The sequence below is a fragment of the Adiantum capillus-veneris genome, chromosome 14 (genome assembly GCF_014529385.1).
Source record: "Adiantum capillus-veneris isolate H3 chromosome 14, ASM1452938v2, whole genome shotgun sequence".
Classification (NCBI taxonomy): Eukaryota; Viridiplantae; Streptophyta; class Polypodiopsida; order Polypodiales; family Pteridaceae; genus Adiantum; species Adiantum capillus-veneris.
In genome coordinates this window covers 57876052-57896998 of record NC_140944.1, presented here as the reverse complement: position 1 = coordinate 57896998, position 20947 = coordinate 57876052, and the positions used below count along the sequence as shown (strand labels likewise).

The window sequence follows — 20947 nt, the reverse complement described above, 5'->3', positions numbered from 1 at the left end:
TTTGTGGCCCTGCTTCTCTTGTGCATATCCCACAATCAATGCACTCCAAAAGACGACGTTCCGGATAGGAAGCTCCTTAAACACTTTCTTAGCTTTTTGAAGTGCACCACATTTGGCATACACATCGACCACACACAGGCAATGGCGATGGCAGAAGGAGCTGCAGCTTATGTGATTGCATCAAGAGAGGTTTGAGCATATCCCACAATCAATGCACTCCAAAAGAAGACGTTCCGGATAGGAAGCTCCTTAAACACTTTCTCTGATTTTTGATGTGCACCACATTTGGCATACACATCGACCACACACAGGCAATGGCGATGGCGGAAGGAGCTGCAGCTTATGTGCTTGCATCAAGAGAGGTTTGAGGCATTGCCAAGCACAACAACAGCCCTTGACTAACAATAATAGAATGAATTTTTAAGCCCATATCGGCATCTTGCATCATAGAGTCACATGCCTTCAAGATGCATGTGTAGGATGCGTAGGTGATAGCATCGGACAGAGACTCTCACCTTGCATTTGCTGAAATCAGCCTAGAGCTTTTTGGCCTCGCTCCTGATGTGCATATCCTGCAAGCAGTGCATGCATAAGTGATAGCATCCGGACAGAGGCCCTCACCTTTCATTGACTAAAATCAGCTTGGAGATTTCTGGCGGAAGGGATGAAGCGATTGCTGCAGCTCTCTTGCATCGGGACAGAGGCCCTCACCCTGCATTAGTTGAAATCAACCTGGAGCTTTCTGACGAAAGGGGCTAAAGCGATTGTTGCAGCTCTCCTCTCCTCTCTCTCTCTCTCTCTCTCTCTCTCTCTTTTCTTTTTGCCTTTAATACAAACCCCAATGAGCTGCTGCCAAGTGGCATTGCTCTTCTTGCAGGGTTTCGCAAAATGCTTCTACATAATCAAGGTAAAAAAAGCACTTCCTTTAGAGACCATACTTGTGGCCTAGGCCGAGAAGTAAAATTGAGTTCGTAGCACCACTGTCATTGCATTCCCCGGTAGTGGTGCAATGGCCCCCTTCCTTGCTCTCTCCACCACCTCTTTTCCGCTCTCCTTTTCTCTCTCCACTCCGGCCCTCTCAGAAGTGCGCATCAGTGCTCTATCCTCGGCTCGCTTCAAGCAGCAGTACCCATCGTCCCTGTGTTGCAGAAGCCAATTGCCTTCTCTCTCCGAGGCCCAGCGTGATGAAATGCTCGCCGAGGTATGTGCCTGCGTGCGCATGTGTGTGTTTTGTTTTAGAGAGAGAGAGAGAGAGAGAGAGAGAGAGAGAGAGAGAGAGAGAGAGAGAGAGAGAGAGAGAGAGAGAGAGAGAGAGAGATATCATTCCATCTCACTTCTGATATATATGAGGTTCACTCATTGAGCAATGCTCTACATAATCTTCCAATACAGAAGATACAGAAGTTACAGAAGACGTGGCAACAATGTTCGGCTTGAGGTTACAGGTGTGTGTGTATGCGGGGCTGGGCAGCAATTGAAGTTTGATGCATACGTACAGTGGGTACATGGAGTTTGATACATACATAGATTGGCACTGTAGGAGGACGAAGACATGCAAAATTTCCTTTTGATGGCTTTTCCTTCACTACAACTTGCTCCTTGTTTTCACAGTTAGCTTATTCTCTTTATTAATCTTTGAATGGTTAGGACGTGACTCGTGAGTACATGTATTCTTTGGTGAGCTTCAAGTAATCTCCCTTTCAGGAATTCCTGCTTATTGCTGAGCTACTTCTCAACCAGCCCAGTGCCTTGAATGTCATTTATGAAGATCTTTCGTTATGGTAGAAATGATTTGGGCCCCATGCTTTCTTCCTTTGCTTTTGTAAAAGTCTTTGTAGCTGTAAGTTGGTTTTTTATTACAAGGTTCAATAACTAGTTTGAGTAACTGTCTCATGTTTACCTTCCTTAGGAGAGAGAGAGAGAGAGAGAGAGAGAGAGAGAGAGAGAGAGAGAGAGAGAGACTTTTATGTGGAAGTGACAATTGAGTTAGGTATGCCAACTCAAGAAGCCAAGAGAGATTGGTTTTTATCTCTCTTTTCCTCCTTGTGAGAAAACAAGGCTTGTATTCTGTTGGATTACATAAAATTGGCCATAGGTAATGTGTCACGTGACACATCCAACCCTATGTGTCCGTGGACAAGCTACAACACGATAAGGGTTCGGTCAGTCCAATCAGTCTAGATTAGAAGTGATATGGCACTTTTGTGAGTCTATTCGTAGACCGTGCATGCCCAGTCACTTATTGTAGATGCATATCCTCTGGTTGCACACAACATGATCATAAGCATTCCCATCAGAATCCATCAGAATCTTTCAGGGGAATTTTTCAGTGCATTTAGCCTATTTTCCCTATTTTTGACATTTTTCACTTATTATTTTTAAGTGACTTTTATTGGAAAGTAGGTAGGGCAAATTGAGTAAGTTTGTATATAAGCAAACCTAAACTAGCACTAAATGGCAGAAGAGGCAATAGGAGCCAAGCTCAGCAGGCAACTTCTTAAGCAAGACCTTGGTGGATTTTCCCTCCAAGCAAGACCATCAACATCCCCTTGCGTTTTCTCAACAAAAGCACCATCGCCCTAGCCCTGCATCAACTTGGCGTTTTTGCATCAAATCTTCCGGCAAGCATACCACAACACCTAGCGTTTTTGGAAAGACCAGCAAGCTAGCGTTTGTGGAGATCCCATCAGCTAGCGTTTTTGCAAAGCTCAGCAACCTAGCATGCAACCTAGCATTTTTGACACCATAAGCATGGCGATTTTCAACAGACACAATGCAGCGTTTTCAGCAATGAAAGACATGCAAGTTCAGCCCTAAGAAGGTAGCAGATTCAACCCGGAAAGACCATCAGTTTTCAGCCTTAAGAAACCTCAGTTTTTAGCCCTAAACCTGCAGAATTTCAGTGACAAAGACCCACAGAAACAACCCCCAAAATCAGCGTTTTTGGACTAGCCGTAGATTTCAGCCCATAGCGTTTTTGGACAGCAGATACAAGATTGTAGATTTCAGCCCTTAGGACGGTGTCGCTATCCCCGTCGTCATCGTCGATATAGCATAGACTTGCATCAGTCACTTGCATTCAGTTTGTACCAGTTTGTGTAATCATAAGTAGACTACTCTCGCTGACGAGAGTGGGGCCTTCGGAGGAGGGTTTTACAACGTCTCTGGTGTCGTATCTCTCTTCTCTCTCTATCTCTCAGTCTCATACACTTGCACGCACAGTGTCCATTCACTTTGTTTGTGATCATAGCATTCTCTCATTAAGAACGGAAGGCTCTCCCTTCCATAAGAACAAAAGGAACCTTGAGCACAGTTCGGAGCACTCATCTTGAGCAAAGCGCAAACATTCATTCCGCTGCACCTAACGTTGGTATCAAAGCTTTTGCAGTGTTCAGTATCACTCAAGGAAAGAACCACAAGAATCACAAGATTTTTTTTTGCTTGTAGCGGTCGCACGGACCCAAGTTCACTTGGGCGTGTCGATTCCTAATCGTGTTTTTGAAGAGTGACAGGAATCCCAGGAAAGAAGGGCTTGTCTAGCCTCCCTTTGTGTCTCTTTTCACTCATTGAGAGCGGACAGTGCACTTAGCGGCCGGCCAATCGACGTGAGGTGGGAAAAAGCAACCTTGGTGTGAGCGTAAGGCTGCCAAGGTGGTGCGCCCGCGGAAAGGAGTAGAACTCGGGTGAAGAGAAGATCCTTCTCAAGCACAGATTGCAAGCGAAAGAAAACCTCAAGAACCTCAAGACCCTCAAGAACCTCAAGACCCCCAAGAACCCAAGTTCCTCGTGAACTTAAGAACCAAAGACCACAAGAACCCACGACTTCAGAATGGTCATCACTCCAAGCGGAATGGATACTTCGCTTGGAGGTGATGAGCATGAGAGAGGCGAAGAAGAATTTTCCCCACCAGGAGTTTTTTCCGACCCTCCCCCTTCCCCATTTACGCCAAGGATTGCACTAACTCCTATGGAGGACTTGGAGCAATTGTTTATGGAAAGACAGTTAGAACGCGAAGAAAGAAAAGCAGAAAGAGAAGTAGAAAGAAAGGCCTACGAAGAACGAAAGGAAGCCATAGATCGTGAATACAAGAAGGAATGGCAGCCATAGTGCGTGAGAACGAGCAAGCACGCTTGGAAGCCAAAGAAAGACAAGCCAAATTTGATCGCGAGAACAACGAAAGACAAGCAGAATATGACCGCGAGAACAAAGCAAGACAAGAGAAGAGCGATCAAGACATGAAAGAGTTGTGGCGACTTTTTTCTCAAGTGCAGGTGTACTTTGCATAGAATCAGGAAAAGGAGCCTCTCACTCTCTTCTTCTCCCAAGCATGATACACAGGATTTGCATGATTTTGAGAAGCATGATGAATTGAATGATAATGATGAGCATGATGGTTTGCGTGATCAAGATGTGATTTCTCACAAGCATGATGATTTGCATGAAGATGATATGATTGTTCACAAGGATGATGAGTTAGTGAATGCTTTTTCTAGCGAAGCTAATCTTGTTGTAGATTCGATCAATCACGAAGGATCGATCTTGGCTCTCGAGCCTAGGTCCAAAGAACCCCCTCAGGAAGAACCGATCTTTGCTCTCGAGCCTAGGTCCAAGAACCCTCACAGGAAGTTTTATGTGTTCGCATGATTGATACGCACGCATTGTTCGAGTGTTTCATTCGTGATTGTTTCCTGTATTTTAGTCAGCATCTTTATGTGATCCCTTTTCCTAGGCATGTCATATTGTACGTTGAGCATGTTCCACTCATGAATGAGCACGAATGTATGCGGATTGTTCATGAAGTATGCATTTAAGGAAGTCACATTCCATGTCTCTTCCTTGGCATGACACATTTGTAGAAAGAGCACATGAAAGTATGAGCACTAAGCATGGGCATTTCCATTGTGAATTGCCACAGTTGATTGCTTTAGATCAAAAGAGAAAGATTTGATCTCATTGTTTGCGTGTGTGTGATGAACGGTTTAGCACTCCGTCTATTTGTTCATCTACACAGTCTTTTAGGAAGACAAGAATTTTTCCAGTCGCTTTACATTGAATAGGTATGTTCATGTTTTTGTGTTGGAAGTGGTTTTAGGAATTTTCAGCCAAGAAGATTCTTGAAGAAGAAAGAAGCATGACTAAAGATGAAGTTGAAGCATCGAAGGAGCCACAGAAGACTTTGTGTCGCTTTCGGTGCGGCCCAAAGAAGCAAGCGTTGCAGACCTTTATGAAGTTCAAGTATCGCACGACCCACACATCAGAGTGGGCCGGCGAAGAGTCCCTTCCAGAATTCCGGATGCTATTGGCGATCTCCCTCGACGCCATACAGTTCGGTACCAGTACCTCACTTTGAAAAGGAGGAGATGCCACGTGACACATCCAACCCTATGTGTCCGTGGACAAGCTATAGCACGACAAGGGTTTAGTTAGTCCAATAAGTTTAGATTAGAAGTGATCTGGCACTTTTGTGAGTCTATTCGTAGACCGTGCATGCCCAATCACTTATTGTAGATGCATATCCTCTGGTTGCACACAGCATGATCATAAGCATTCTCATCAGAATCCATCGGAATCTTTCAGGGGAATTTTCCAGTGCATTTAGCCTATTTTTCCTATTTTTGACATTTTTCACTTATTATTTTTAAGTGACTTTTATTGGAAAGTAGGTAGGGCAAATTGAGTAAGTTTGTATATAAGCAAACCTAGACTAGCACTAAATGACAGAAGAGGCAACAAGAGCCAAGCTCAGCAGGCAACTTCTCAAGCAAGACCTTGGTGGATTTTCCCTCCAAGTAAGACCATCAAAATCCCCTAGCGTTTTCTCAACAAAAGGACCATCGCCCTAGCCCTGCATCAACTTGGCGTTTTTGCATTAGATCTTCCCGCAAGCATACCACAGCACCTAGCGTTTTTGGAAAGACCAGCAAGCTAGCGTTTGTGGAGATCCCATCAGCTAGCGTTTTTGCAAAGCTCAGCAACCTAGCGTTTTTGACACCATAAGCATGGCGATTTTCAGCAGACACAATGCAGCGTTTTCAACAATGAAAGACTTGCAAGTTTAGCCCTAAGAAGGTAGCAGAGTCAGCCTGGAAAGACCATCAGTTTTCAGCCTTAAGAAACCTCAGTTTCAGCCCTAAACCTGCAGAATTTCAGCGACAAAGACCCACAGAAACAGCCCCCAAAATCAACGTTTTCGGACTAGCCGCAGATTTCAGCCCATAGTGTTTTTGGACAGCAGATACAAGATTGCAGATTTCAGCCCTTAGGACGGTGTCGCCATCCCCGTCGTCATCGTCGACATAGCCTAGACTTGCATGAGTCACTTGCATTCAGTTTGTACCAGTTTGTGCAATCATAAGTAGACCACTCCCGTCGACGAGAGTGGGGCCTTCGGAGGAGGGTTTTTTTACGTCTCTGGTGTCGTATCTCTCTTCTCTCTCTCTCTGTCTCTCTTAGTCTCATACACTTGCACGCACAGTGTCCATTCACTTTGTTTGTGATCATAGCATTCTCTCATTAAGAACGAAAGGCTCTCCCTTCCATAAGAACAAAAGGAACCTTGAGCACAGTTCAGAGCACTCATCTTGAGCAAAACGCAAACATTCATTCCGCTGCACCTAACATAATGAGACAAGAAGTATAGGAAAAATCCTACAAGATGTATAATGGTAGCAGTGGGGAAAATGCCCTTACAATCACAGAATACAAAAAGAGACAATCAGTGAAGTATGGGCTGTATGAAGCCGTCATAAATCTAGCAAATGCTTTGTCCACACCCATAAAGCATCATTGTGTAGCATCTCATAAGCAATAAATTCCTTGATTGGCCTCTCAAGCATCTTCTACATCCAACTCATAAGATCTCTATGCCAAATCCGGAAATAGCATGCAATCCTCATGTAAAGCCACGCTGATCATGTGTGGGAAGGAATCAAGTCATCCTCCATGATGAATATGAAGGGAAGGACCTCGATGTAGAAGTCTTTGACCGTATCGATATCTCCCACAGCATGATCAATGTGGCGCTCTGTCATTCGGAGAAAAAGCTCATAATCAATAAAGCCTTGTGCCTTTATCAAAGTATGCTCAACTAATGCATCAACACATATAATTCTATCCAAGGCCGGCCATGTAGTGTTTGAGATCTACAACATATCATTGGTGACCTATCCGGATAGGAAGCCACCAGGCTGGCATGGTATAGGACCCCTGTTCCTAGGCTTTCCTAAGGTTAGAGTCTTAGTTTTGCCAGGTTTCCTTCAGTCTTGTCCAACCGGGGACTAGAGGGCCCCCCCCCCCATTATGGGTCGTGGGATATTTGGTATGAGTCGGGCATCCGTGGAGGGTCCTTATATAGGCCTAGGTAATAACTGCATACGAAGCACCTCTTATTAGTAGTTCATCAACTTATTAATAAGTGACATTTTAGTATCATTTTTAGAAATCGTTGGTTTTTATTGGCATGGCCCGACCTAGCTTTAATTCCCTATATAAGTGACCCTAGGAGTCATTTCTTCAGAAGAAGTCAGTACTTTCAGTACCAGTACCAAGTACCCCCAGTACCTCAGCCTCTCTGGTGTTTTTGCACCAGATCAGCCCAGCAGCACCAGCATCTTCAGTTTTCAGCCATAGCCTCGCCGCACCATCGCAGATCCAGCCATCAGCAATAGCGCCCAAGATAGTAGATTAGCCAACATTTTTAGATTCAGCCCTCACATCAGCCAACATTTTTCAGTTTTCAACCCATCGCAGACATCGGCAATAGCAGCTCAGCCATAGCCTCATTGCAATTGCAGATCCCAGCCAGAGTCCTTAACGTTTTACATTTTCAGGCCTTAGTCTCGCAGATCCAAGCATCTACCACAAGATTCCATCAGCGTCTCAACATCTAGGACCATTGTATCAACCTTTGTGCAATCTAAAGCAAATACCTCCATAGCGATAGAGAGGGGGGGCCTTGGAAGGGGGGTTTGGGACTATTAGAGTTTTGGCATCTTAAGTAAACTGCCCAATGTGATCCCATTATTTCTTTTGGCTTTTAGGTATTTAGTTTACTAATTTGTCAAAGTCTGGGTAGGGCAATTTACTGGGGTTGCTATATAAGCAACCCCTTGCCTCCATTGTATACACACTCAGTTATTCATTGCCAAGGTTGATTGGTTTAGGAGACTCTCTCTCTCTCTCTCTCTCTCTCTCTCTCTCTCTCTCTCTCTCTCTACGCTTCTGCATCATCGACTTTGACATGGTATCAGAGCTTCTTGGTGTAGCATGTGCTTGAAGCCCTTGGCGTAGAGCAGCAACCTTGAAGAGGAGGAGGAGTAGATCTCGTCACCGACGACCTCTCAAAACGCTGAGTGTTTTTTTTCAAAACGCTGCCCTCCCTTTCCTGTCGGCAGTGCCCCTTTGCAGCCCACGATGTTAGATTTACACCACTTTGCTGCTTCACAGGCCTAGGGCATACTTATACAGCTAGTATGTCTTCGGGTTGGCCACCGATAGCCTAGGTTTCTCCTGGTCCGGCCGTCCGAGTTTGGGGCCGGCCGCCCACTTTTGTCCGGGTGCCCGCATATATTTCCATATATCATTTTTCTGTTGGGGCGTGGAGATTTTTATCAGGCCTTGCCCTACCTCCTCTTGGGCACCTATTTATAGGGCCAAGGGGGTACCCATGTAAGGTGCAGCGGAATGATTGTTTGCGCTTTGCTCAAGATGAGTGCTCCGAACTGTGCTCAAGGTTCCTTTTAGTTCTTATGGAAGGGAGAGCCTTCCGTTCTGAATGGAAAGTGCTATGATCACAACAAAGTGAATGGACACTGTGCGTGCAAGTGTATGAGACTGAGAGATAGAGAGAGAAGAGAGATACGACACCAGAGACGTTGTAAAACCCTCCTCCGAAGGCCCCACTCTCGTTGGCGAGAGTGGTCTACTTTTTGATTGCACAAAGTGGTACAATGCGTATGCAATGGACTGATGCAACTTGGGACTATGCTTACGACGACGACGGTGATGACGACGACGACTTTAGGGCTGAAATCTGTGGTCTTCTAACTGCTGAATTTCGGGACTGTTTCGGTGGCTGAAAATGACTGTTTTGGCTGCGTTTTTATGGCTGAAAATGGAGGTTCTTTTGCATCCAACTTGGGCTGAATTATCTACTGCTAATGCCTGCTGAAAATGCTGCACATCTGCTGCATATTGGGCTGAAAACCAAAAAACGCTGATGTTGCACTGTAGCGTTAGTAAAACGCTAGACCATTCTGGTGCTTCTGTTGGCGATTGGGGGAAATCTGCAAACGCTAGGGGACTGGAGAGGATGGCGATCATGCAAGGGGAAAAACGCTGGGGCTGATGTGTGGCGAAGGTGGGGGAAACCAAAAACGCCAATGGTTCCTGCAGGGGTTCTGCTGAGAAGGTGCCTGTTGAGCATGTGCTCCTGCTGCCTCTTCTGCCAGAAAGTGCTAACTTGGGTTTGCTTATATATTAACTTAGCAAAATTGCCCTATCTACTTTTGTTGGAAAGTCACTTAAAAATAATAAGTGAAAAATACCAAAAATAGGAAAAATAGGCTAAATGCACTGGAAAATTCCCCTGATGGAATATGATGGATTAAGGTGGGAATACTAATGATCATGCTGTGTGCAACCAGAGGATATGCATCTATACTAAGTGACTGGGCATGCACGGTCTACGAATAGACTCACAAAAGTGCCAGATCACTGCTAATCTAGACTGACTGAACCCTGATCATGCTATAGCTTGTCCACGGACACATAGGGTTGGATGTGTCATGTGACAACCCACTTCCACTGTCTGGTCATTGTGTATTGGGTCTTTTGCTCATGATGGTAGTCATGGGGGGCTGATCGTCCCCTCTTCACCATCTCTGGCGTTTGTGTCTCTCTCTCTCTCTCTCTCTCTCTCTCTCTCTCTCTCTCTCTCTCTCTCATGCTTCCGCACACGCGCACTCTCACATGGTATCAGACGCCAGGGCACATGGTATCAGTAGCTTTAGGCTCTGCCTGTTCTGAGGCGCTACATCGCATCAGGTTCTTCTCCCAAGGGCTGGATCAATCAGCGTTTTTGCAAATTGGAGCCAGATCTGCCAACGTTTTTTCATTAGCCAAGCGAGCAAAGGAACAGGAGCATTTCTGTCGCGGAGGACCTCACGTCAACCTGCGTTTTTTGCAAGAAACATCAGATTTGCTGATTTCCTTGCTAGCGCTACCATTTCTGGACATCTTTGTCGGGGAAAACCCCTCCAGATTCATTTGCGTTTTTGACCATCTGCATTTTGGGTTTTCAGCCCATTTTCGGCGGTTTTATTGGTCACTTTGTGTCGTTGACACCTTCCACAAGTTGCTAGTCAATTAGGGTACCCATCAAGCCTTTGTTTTTTTCGGCAAATGGAAGTTTTTGGTGCCAACAAGTGCAGCAAAAGTGGACTGCAAATTGACCTGCGTATTTGCAGCAGGAGGGCAGCGCTCTGCTTCTGAACCCCGGATCTCGCCACCGCCTACCTGGCTTTGCATCTACCTGGCTTTGCATCTCGTGCATTGCGGGCGAGTATCCTCTCCATCTTCATCAGATTTCAGCCCCTACCACTGCTGTTTTCTCTGTTTTCAGCCCTCCGACGGCGGCTGTGCACACAGAGAGAAACTTCCCTACACCTTCTGCATCGCTCCGGACCCTGCCGAGAGCGTACGAGCACACTGAAAATCGCTGGACAGCAGCGTTTTCATCACCTCGCAGTTGTGTTTTTGGGTGGACAGCAGACACTTGGCTTGTGTTTTTCACAGAGGATGAAGTTACCTCCTGCCAGGACACCATCCGGTGGTGGTCCGTGCGGTCTCTCAGTGACCGCTGCAGTACACGGTATCTTCGACATCGGCTTGATCATCTATGGGCGTACGATCCTTAGGAGATCCATTCATTCCAGCCATCATTCGGCGGCTGCGCACTCCAGAGGGGGTGGTGACTTGTGGTTTTCTATGAACACACCTATGCACTCATCAGAGGAGTTCACACGAGATATGGCCATGCTCATGGCATATGGGATTCTAACATTCCCAGAGAGGACACCACCATCTTGGGTGGACAGACACTTGCCACTTGACCTCGACACGTCAGATCACTTGCTTACACAGGAGCATCTACATGGACTTAGGGAGAGAATCATGGATCTCTTCTTGGACAGGTTCATTGCTTGGATCTACAGACTGGAGTGGGACTTCAGTGCTTTGGACTCTCTTGGAGAGTTTACCCGCGAGATGCAGGAGATCAAGCATCCCGCGACTACATCCAGACTCACCCGGAGCTTGGCTTGGATGGTAGTGCAGTTGCTCTTCTACACTTCTGATCATTTGGATTGCTACCTTTAGAGTTCTGACACTCACCCTCGGTAACCTTACAACAGACTTATCCTGAGACCTAGGCAGTAGGTCACTCCCAGCTCATTCACCTTGAGAGCCACACCGAGTTTCGGTTTGGTGGCGTTGTTGGCGTGGATCCTGTTTTGGTTGACATCGGAGGATTAGAGGCAGGAGATACGTGCAAGACGGCGTAGACAGATTGGTCTGGCCTTTCCTCTTCTCAGAGGATATTCACAGCGTAGACTTCTCAGTCTGGCTTCTCTACTTCTACAAGATGATTACGGTGCAGACAGGTAGGTTTGACCACACCTCTTCTCAGAGGCCCTTCACAGCGCAGACTGTTGAGTCTGGCTTTCCCCTCATCTTGGATTACCCTACCTACTGACAAGACACCATCCGGTGGTGGTCCGTGCGATCTCTCGGTGACTGCTGCAGCTTACGGTAGCTTCTATAGTGCAGACTGTTTAGTCTGGCTTTCCTTGATTTGGAGGAGTTTATGGCGCAGATTACTACATCTGGCCTTCCTGGAGTTTTACACAGCTTAGCCACCTGGCCACATTGGGTTGTAGGTTCATGCATTGACAGGCTTCCGGTCATTCTCATGACGGTTCTTGGGCTTCTCCATTTTCTCCAAACGGTTTGACTACAGACACCACAGATCCTATTGGGTAGGACACTTGAGGTCTAGGCACTTCTTTCATGACAAGGAGTTGTTTTCACACTCAGTTCGGGACCTTCAGGCAGTATCTTCACCCTGTATCGGCGGAGTACAACAATTTGCTACATTGCTCGTGACGGCATCACACATGGAGATTTCTTGGCGGTCAGGACACCCCAGACTGGTGCTACACTCGGGGAGTTCGTCGGAGTATTGTCCTTCAGTGGACATCACAGTAGACATCTTCATCATTTGCCTCACATCTTCGGCTTCATGCGGTTTGTTCAGTATCTGGTGCTGAGAGGGGGTGTTAGATTTACACCACTTTGCTGCTTCACATGTCTAGGGCATACTTGTACGGCTAGTATGTCTCCGGGTTTGCTACCTGTAGCCTACGTTTCTCCTGGTAAGGCCACCTGAGTTTGGGGCCGGCCGCCCACTTTTGTTGAGGTGCCCACATATATTTCCATATATTATTTTTCTGTTGGGTCGTGGGGATTTTTATCAGGCCTTGCCCTACCTCCCCTTAGGCACCTCTTTATAGGGCCAAGGGGGTACCAGTGCCCACTTCCACCATCTGGTCATTGTGTATTGGGTCTTCTGCTCATGGTAGTCATGGGGGGCTGATCGCCCCCTCTTCACCATCTCTGGCGTCTCTCTCTCTCTCTCTCTCTCTCTCTCTCTCTCTCTCTCTCTCTCTCTCTCTCTCTCTCTCTCTCGCTTCCGCGCACGCGCGCACTCACACACGAGGCCTGTTGCTAAATTGGCTTTATTTGACAGAAAAATAGTTCTAAATGAATATTGGATTTATAAGTGAGGGTTTTCTCGCTTGGAACACCAAGAAAAATAATTATAAATGAATTATTGGAATTTTAAGTGAAAGGGTTTTCCTCATTGGAGACATCCGAGTACAAATATTTCTAGTGCGTCATTCAGAGTGTGACGGGAGCACTGTGAAAAGGAATATGTGTAAGGCCACCAGGAACGGGTACTTTTGATGCGTCACATCGGATGGGTGACAGGGAGCATCGGGAAGAAGTATCCGACCATCCGAGAACAGGCATCTCTGATGTGTCATAGAATTGGTGACATAGAGCATTGCGAAGGAGATTGTTTCGGTAGGAAAGGACTAGGTGATGGGTATTCCTGATGCGTCACAAGATGGGTGACGGGTGCATCGGAAAGGGAATATCCGCAGTCAGGAGGAAATTCCGAACTGTGTTAGAATTGTGCACAAGCAAGAGCAAGCACTTGAATGAAGATGGGTTCAGAGAAAACTTTGAGGAAAGAACGGATGCTTTCTGAGAAAGCGGGTTGCTTTTCGGGAAAGCAGATGCTTTCCCGCGAGGAAGTCTATGTTTGCATTGCAACTGTGCATGTGATTGCATCCAAGGAAGCCTGGAAAGTGCTGTGAAAACATTGTTTTTAACTTAAAAGGTTTTATTGAGTTTTTGGGCAGATTGAGACTATTTTTAAAATACGTTGGCCGCCCACTTAATAAGTGGGCAGCCACCTAGAAAATAAAGCAACAAAAACCAACCATCGATTTCTCTCTCTTTCTGGCAGAAGACCCAAAAAAAAAGAAGGCCGCGATCTATACGCGTGCAGTCAGCGCTCAGCTATCTTTGCCGTGGCCAGGGAGCTATAAAAGCATCACACGCCCTCTTCGAGAGGGAAGATCAGCGCTTGCAAGGAGGAGATGCTGCTGCAGATTTCAACCGCCAAGAAGACGTTGCCGGTGATACCCATGGCTGCCAAGTGTACCAGATGTCTCCAGGACCCAATGCGCAAGTTCCCTCCCGAAGAAGTGCCTACGGAGCGTGTCTCCATCGCGACAAGCTGCTGTTTTCCTCTGTTTTCAGCCCATAAACGTCGTAGACGGGGCTGATTTACGAGAAAGAACCCAAGAACACACCTCTTTTGTGTGTCGGATTGGAAGAGAGGATTTTCTATGTAGAGATCTCTTCTGGGGAATTGCTTTCGAGAACCGAGTTGCGTTTCGAGCGTCGAGACTTTGAAGGTAACGATTTTAATGTAATGATCTCTAAGTATTTGTTTGTAGGTGTACTTCCTCTTAGTGAGGGAGTAGGAGCAGAGGAAGGCATGAGCCTCTAAAGGAGAAAGCGCTCTGATGAACTAGAGCTAGATCAGCCCAAGGGTTTCGTACCCGAGTTTGGGACGCAGATCCACGGATCCGAGAGTGGTAGACTCTCCAGTTGGGGATCTGGAAGTTGAGATTCCCAAGGAAGGACTTCGTGTCCGAGGAAAGTAGAGTTATTTTGCAGGAAGAGAACTTTGGAAATGGAGTAAGAAGAGAGAGTTGCAAGGATGCTATACCGTGAGTTTGGAAGGTGAAATCCAGAGGCAAGAACCTTGGTTCTCGAGGATGTATAGACTTCTCCTCAGTAATAAAGATACTATTATGGGGGGGATCAGCCCATCTTCTGGTCCCCAGTACTGTGTCGATCTTCTCACTCTCTCTCTCTCTCTCTCTCTCTCTATCTATTTCTCTCTATATCTGCTGGCTTTAGTATTAAGTGATAAATTCTATTTATCCGAGTATATTCTATATTGCTATGCACTCCCGTTTGTGACAGTGGTATTAGAACATGGTCTCCTCTTTTTCTTTGTAAAGGAGGACGACTCTGGGAAGATACAGGAAGAAGCCATGACAAGCCAAGAGAGCAGTAAGCAGGCAGAACCCTAAGCCCCGAAAGAAAAGCTCGCAGAGTTGGGATTTTTGTTTTTTCTCTGCAGAAGTCGGCACAAGACTTGGGATTCTCTGAGAAGGCGACAAGAGCATAATGCTCAAGAACCTAGAGAATCCAAGGAGCGGAATGCTCAAGATCCTTCAGAATCCAGAAAATATCCATGAACATCAATCCAGAACCATAGCCAAGAAATGCCGTCATTCCGGGAAGGATATGAAGAAGGTCTCTAGACCTAGGAACACTCAGTCAAGTTTGATACTTTGGACGAAGGGAAAATGCCCCGAAAGCTACCGCTTTTATTTGACAGTTTGAAGTTGCCTTTGCAAATGGAAATTTCTCAGAAGCGTCGAAGGTGAGGCATGTGACCAAACACCTCAAGGGGAATTGCAAGTACTTGGTAGTATATCAAAGCTCTGCAAGGAATTCAAAACAAGACTTGGATTCGAGTTAAGGCTGAATTTTTGGACAAATTTTTTCCTCTACACTTTGAAGAAGGCATCCAAGAAGAGTGGGATCGGATTGCCCAATAGGAACATGAGCGAGTCAAAGCAAGTAGTGGTTTACTCTTACCAAGGTAGCTCCACTCTTGATCCTCTTTGAGGAAGGAAAGATGAAGAAATTCAACGAAGGACTTTTGCCCGAATTTTGTAGACGCATCCATAAGATACTTTGCAACGGATGGTGGAGTCAGCAGTACAAGTTGAAAGTGTACAGTTTGGTGGAGGCAGAATTTAATTCTGGTAGTAGGATGGGTATCATGAAAAAGAAAACACTACATTTTTGTTAGCTCTCCTCGAAGAATGCGTTGTTATCCGGAGAAAATTTGGAGTAAGGGAATTCAATCTAACTAGTGAATTTTTGAAACGAAGACCCTCAAACTTTTAAGTGAGAGGACATATCTTTGATCAAAGTTAAATCTTTGAGGAACTCATCAAATGCGTATTGCTTTTATGCACGGGATATGCATGTGTCTAACTGGGACTACTCACTCTCGAGTGTTTATGAGAGTAGGATCAATTTGAAACATTGTTTTTTGGGATGAATAGGAAAATGCTCGAACTTGGTGGGCCACTCTTCTATTGAACAAGACAGTGCCAGTTAAATGGTTGAATTTAAAAGGCTTTTTATTTCTTCTTGGTTGACTCGGAGTACGAACGCGACATACGATCTGCTTGGAACCATCTTCGGATGACCAAAAAGGATACATTGGACGCATATTGCGAGAGATTCTGGAGCTCTTTTCTACCAGCCTCTTCATTTAAGAAGATCTCGTTCAAAGAACAGATTGAGTGGTTTACCTTGGGACTTCCTACAGAGATCCAAGATCACTGCCTAGAGCAAAAGTCAGATTCCATTCAGGAACTGTTGAGTCATGCGAAACGGGGTTTTGCCATTCATTCAGGCAATTTGACCTACCCTAGAGATGAAATCATGACGCAAAGGACCGAACAGACTTCGAACAATGAAAGTAGAAAGAAGAAGAGCAACCCAGAAAAGAAAGCAAAGGATGCATGACCCAAGCTCACTCTTCGAGAGAGGATCAACTACATCAAAGAGGGGAAGTGTTTTGGATGCGGGGAAACTAGGCACATCTCTGTGAATTGCTCTAAAAAGGCACCGAATGAACAGGATGAAGAAAGGTCAGAGAGTTCGAAAGCAACTGAGGAACGTGGCAGAAAAGGCAGATAACAACATAACTAGTACCACATTGCGTGGGGCCCGAGCTGAATCAAATGAATGGAAGTACAAAACTTTGCCGCTTTTAGGGCAAAGTGAAAGATCAGGAATCCCTCTTTTTCTTGGATGAAGGAGCCAAGGCCAACTTCTTTTCACTTGAATTGGTAGCTCGATTTGGAACTACGCCCGACAAGCTGAGGCCACAGGTAGAGGCAGTTCTAGCGGCATCCGGACGGGATGTTGCCATTACACCCATCATTGGCAAACTTCGTTTGCAATCTCACGAGTGTTTAGGGCACGAGGACTTCTACGTAATTCCCTTGAGAGGTTGTGACTCCTGCTCGAAATCCCTTGGTACCACAGAACAACGTCGTGGTCGACTATAGGGCCGAGAAAGCGACTTTGAAAAATGAAGGGCACAGACATTGTACTTACGAAATTCAATTTCTTTACTTTCTGGAAAGGACTGAATGATGATTGAAGCTCGAATATCTTTTGACCTCGAACGCCAAGATTTTCTCCACACTCATGCTGATTGCTTTTTAGAGGGCCTGTCAGGCGAGTTACCATCCGCTTGTCTTGAGGATCATACCATTGATCTGATACCTGGAAGCACACCACCGAACCGGCCACCTTACCGTGTGAGCCGAGCCCAAAGCGAAGAAATTATGAACCAAGTGAAAGACCTCTTGGAAACGGGTCTTGTCCAGCCTAGTACTTCACCATATTGCTCTTCAGTGGTGTTGGTTGTGAAGAAAGATGGATCTTGAAGAATGTGCATCGATTATAGAGCTCTCAACAAAATCACCATCAAGAATAGATTTTCAATTCCCATGATCGATGATATTCTTGACCAACTACACGGATCCTCGTGTTTTAGCAGGATCGATTTGAAGAGTGGATATCATCAGATCTGAATCGCGTCTGGAGATGTCTATAAGATAGCTTTTCGGATGACTTTTGGGTTATTTGAGTTTTTGGTGATGGCCTTTGGCCTAACCAATGCTCCAGCGACATTTAACCGGATTATGGACAGGATTTTTCGAGAGTACAGACTATTTGTTGGCACTTTCTTTGACGACCCCTTCTTTCTTGGGCTACTTGCCACCCTTTAAAAAAACAGGACTAGGAATTGACACGCCCAAGTGGGCTTGGTTATGTGCGACCTCAACAAGCAAAAAGTTTTCTGTGGTTCTTTGCTTGAGTGATACAAAACACTGCCAAAAAGCTCTGATACCAATGTAAGGGGCAACGAAAGTGAATGTTGATAGTGCTCAGGATGAGTGCTCCGAACTGTGCTCAAGGGTTTCTTTTACTTACGGAAGGGAGAGCCTTCTTAGAGAGAGAGTGCAAGTGCAATGATCACAAACAAAGTGAATGCTATTGTGAATGAGAGAGAGAGAGAGAGAGAGAGAGAGAGAGAGAGAGAGAGAGAGAGATACGACACCAGACGGTTCTCAAACCCTCCTCCAAGGGCCCCCCTCTCTATGGCGAGAGAGGTCTATGCTATAGATTGCACGAATCTGGTAGAATGGTCTAGATGCTGTGATACTTGATGATGACTATGTCGACGACGACAATAGAGACTATGACAACGACGACGATGGTGTCGTCGTCAAATCTAGGATCTGCCACGATGGCGACGAAGGTGTCGTCGTCAAGATAGGGATCTGTGATGACGATGACGAAGGTGTCGTCGTCAAGATAGTGACCGCGATGACGATGACGATGTCGACGACGATGACCGCGTCAAGGCCGAAAATTGAAAACGTAAGATGCTCTGCTAGGGATCTGCTGCTGTGGCGGTACTGCGGCCTGAGTCTGCAATTGCTTTGCCGGACTAGGGCTGAAATGAAAAAATGCTGGCTGATATCTGGCTGAAATCTGAAAATGCTGGCTGATCTGCTGAATTCTGAAAACGCTAGGCTGATCTGGATCTTGATGGGGAAACTGGTGAGGATCTGCAACCGGGTGGGAGCGGGTTCTCGCGAGGCTAAGGGCTGAAAACTGAAAACGCTGGCAGAACTTGCTGAATCTGCAAACGCTAGGTTGATCTGTTGAGAAAACACTCGGCAAGCTGTCTCGTTGCACTCTGCACTTGTACACTGAGCTTGTCTTCTGTTTTCTGCTTCTACTGAGTGCCCACTCGGTTTCTTTTATAATTCCTTAGCAATTTGCCCTACTTACTTTTCCAACAAAAGTCACTTATTAAATAAGAGTAAAGTGTGTACTTTGACAGAAAGGGTTCTATGTTCTGGAAAATGCTCATGATGGATATTGAATGTCGTGCTAATCATCATGCTGTGTGCAATCAGAAAGTATGCAAATATTCTAAGTGCCTGGACATGCACGGTCTGCGCACAGGCTCACAAGGTGCCAAAACACTTCCTAGGCTAACCTGAACCCTAGAACTGGGATAGCTTGTCTACATGCACATAGGGTTAGATGTGCACGTGACAATAGGAGTCCCATGCGTATATAATCCTCGCTTGGTCGTTCACACTTGGATGGACATGACCCAAGCCCATGGTGTGCCGGGCTACACACCTCTATGGCCGTCCAGGCCTCCTCAAATCTTGTGTGGACTCTACCCTTGAGCTCTGCATGCACAATGTGCTCTATGCATCTATCTGTGCATGCCATGGGTGCTCCTTGGTCCTGATGCTATAGATGATGTGACACATAACCTCTTCAATGCCTCCTTGTTGCATAAACTCATGTGTGTGCGCTTTGGTCTTGATGCTATAGATGACGTGATACATAACCTCTTCAATGCCTCCTTGTTGCATAAACTCATGTGCGTGCTCTTTGGTCTTGATGCTATAGATGACGTGATACATAACCTCTTCAATGCCTCCTTGTTGCATAAACTCATGCACCATGTGTTATCATTCATAAATGAGTAGGCTAAAGAGAGTCGGTGAAAGTGGGCATCCTTGTTGCTTGACACCAACATTACTTATGAAAAATTCTGAAATTTTCTCCCCCATAGGCACCCGACATATTACCTTCTCAGAAACACGAGAAATTGCATGCATATATTCACTTAGCACTTGGAGTTCTTGCATACATCTCCAAAGCACCTTTCCTACTATTGGTTCCTCATATAGATTCTTGCAATGCATGCATGCATGCCCATAAAGTCACCGAAACACTCAACGTGCTTGCCATTTATATTCAATCAAAATCTACTACATGTTTGTGCCGTCTCTTGGTTGATTGACTTACCACCTTCTTCTCTTTTTTTGAAGAATTGCTTTGTATGCATGTGGATGCTTTTGATAGTCTTCCTTATCTTTGTTTGCATCTAAACTCATCAAGTACTTGCATGCTTCTTTACATTCAGTATCAAACCATCTCTTCTTTGAGCTACCTTTCTTGATGCCTTTGTGAGATGTGCTTCACGGCAAAGCATTTCTCTGTGTGTGTGTGTGTGTGTGTGTGAAATGAAATGAAATGATATATTAACGTCTACAAAAGGCCAAAATGACCTATGAGACCAACTGATTACAATGATGAGTCTAGTACAAGTCTGGGTACAAACAAAGAAAACTACAAACAAAGAAACTGATAGGAGTGCTACCGACTCCTATGGGTGGCTGGTAGGTTGATCAATGGTATCATGCCATAAAGGTACAAAGTGGGGATAAGTGTCACCATGATACAATATAGCAGTAGAATGAAGCCTATCCTGATCGACACTCTGGGTGTCGTGCTAGAATCCTGTGGATCCTCTGCCGCAATCTCCACCGGTGCTGCGTGGCTCCCCTCCTCAGTCGCGGTCGTCTCGATCTCCCTAACTCTATAGCTCGATCAATGAGAGTACCGCTGGTGTGTGTATGGGTGGGAACCGAGATCTGTGATGGTGGTGTCCCCTCTGCCTCTGTGGTACTCAGGCTGAAGAAATATGAGATGCGTCTCTGAGACTGTCTCTGTCTTTGCCCACTCAATAGAACGTCTCTATGTCTCTGTATCTCAAGTAGGAATAATCCGAGACATCTTTGATCCTGATATCTCATGACTCTATCTAACGAGTCAAAACCATCTCTGAATAAACAATGAAAGCGTCCCCTTATCTCATAGTAGACTGTGCAGCGACATATGTAGTGAAACTCTGTCTCTGGCTCTGCATGGCATAACTGACATATCCTATTGTCTGTTGGTATGCCTCTGAATCTATCTGTCTCAATCCCAAGCTGGTGTGAAGATGTGCGAATCTGGCCTATAGCACATCGTAACCCATGAGATAGATGTGTGTCCATGTAACTGGGACGTGTGACAAATCCGTCTATCGTGAGTTGGAGAAGATGCTCTCTATAGAAAACCCTCTTCGTACCCAACTCCCGTGATGGCTCTATCCATGTCCTCTTGCTATCAAGCTGGATAAGATCCTGCCGAATGAGTCTAGTAGTCTCCATCCGTGTAAGAGCCAAAGATGGTGCATCAAGAGAATACTGGAAAGGGGGCAGCCTGTCCATGCTGAAACCATGCCTCTGAAACCATGAGCTCATCTGTGCATACCAACATGATGTA

General features: G+C 45.7%; 1 protein-coding gene across 2 annotated transcripts in view; it reads left to right on the top strand.

Moving 5' to 3' along the window:
• The first annotated feature begins 921 nt into the window (after nucleotides 1–921).
• The window catches only part of NDHL (inorganic carbon transport protein-like protein), a 36816-nt gene continuing 16790 nt past the window's right edge, over nucleotides 922–20947 (top strand). Inside the window, exon 1 of one of the 2 annotated variants that reach the window (XM_086528603.1) lies at nucleotides 922–1201. In XM_086528603.1, coding sequence (XP_086384729.1) covers nucleotides 1010–1201 — 192 coding nt within the window. In that variant the 5' untranslated portion in view covers nucleotides 922–1009. The remainder of the gene's footprint in view (nucleotides 1202–20947) is intronic. The other variant, XM_086528602.1, reaches the window with a different exon arrangement.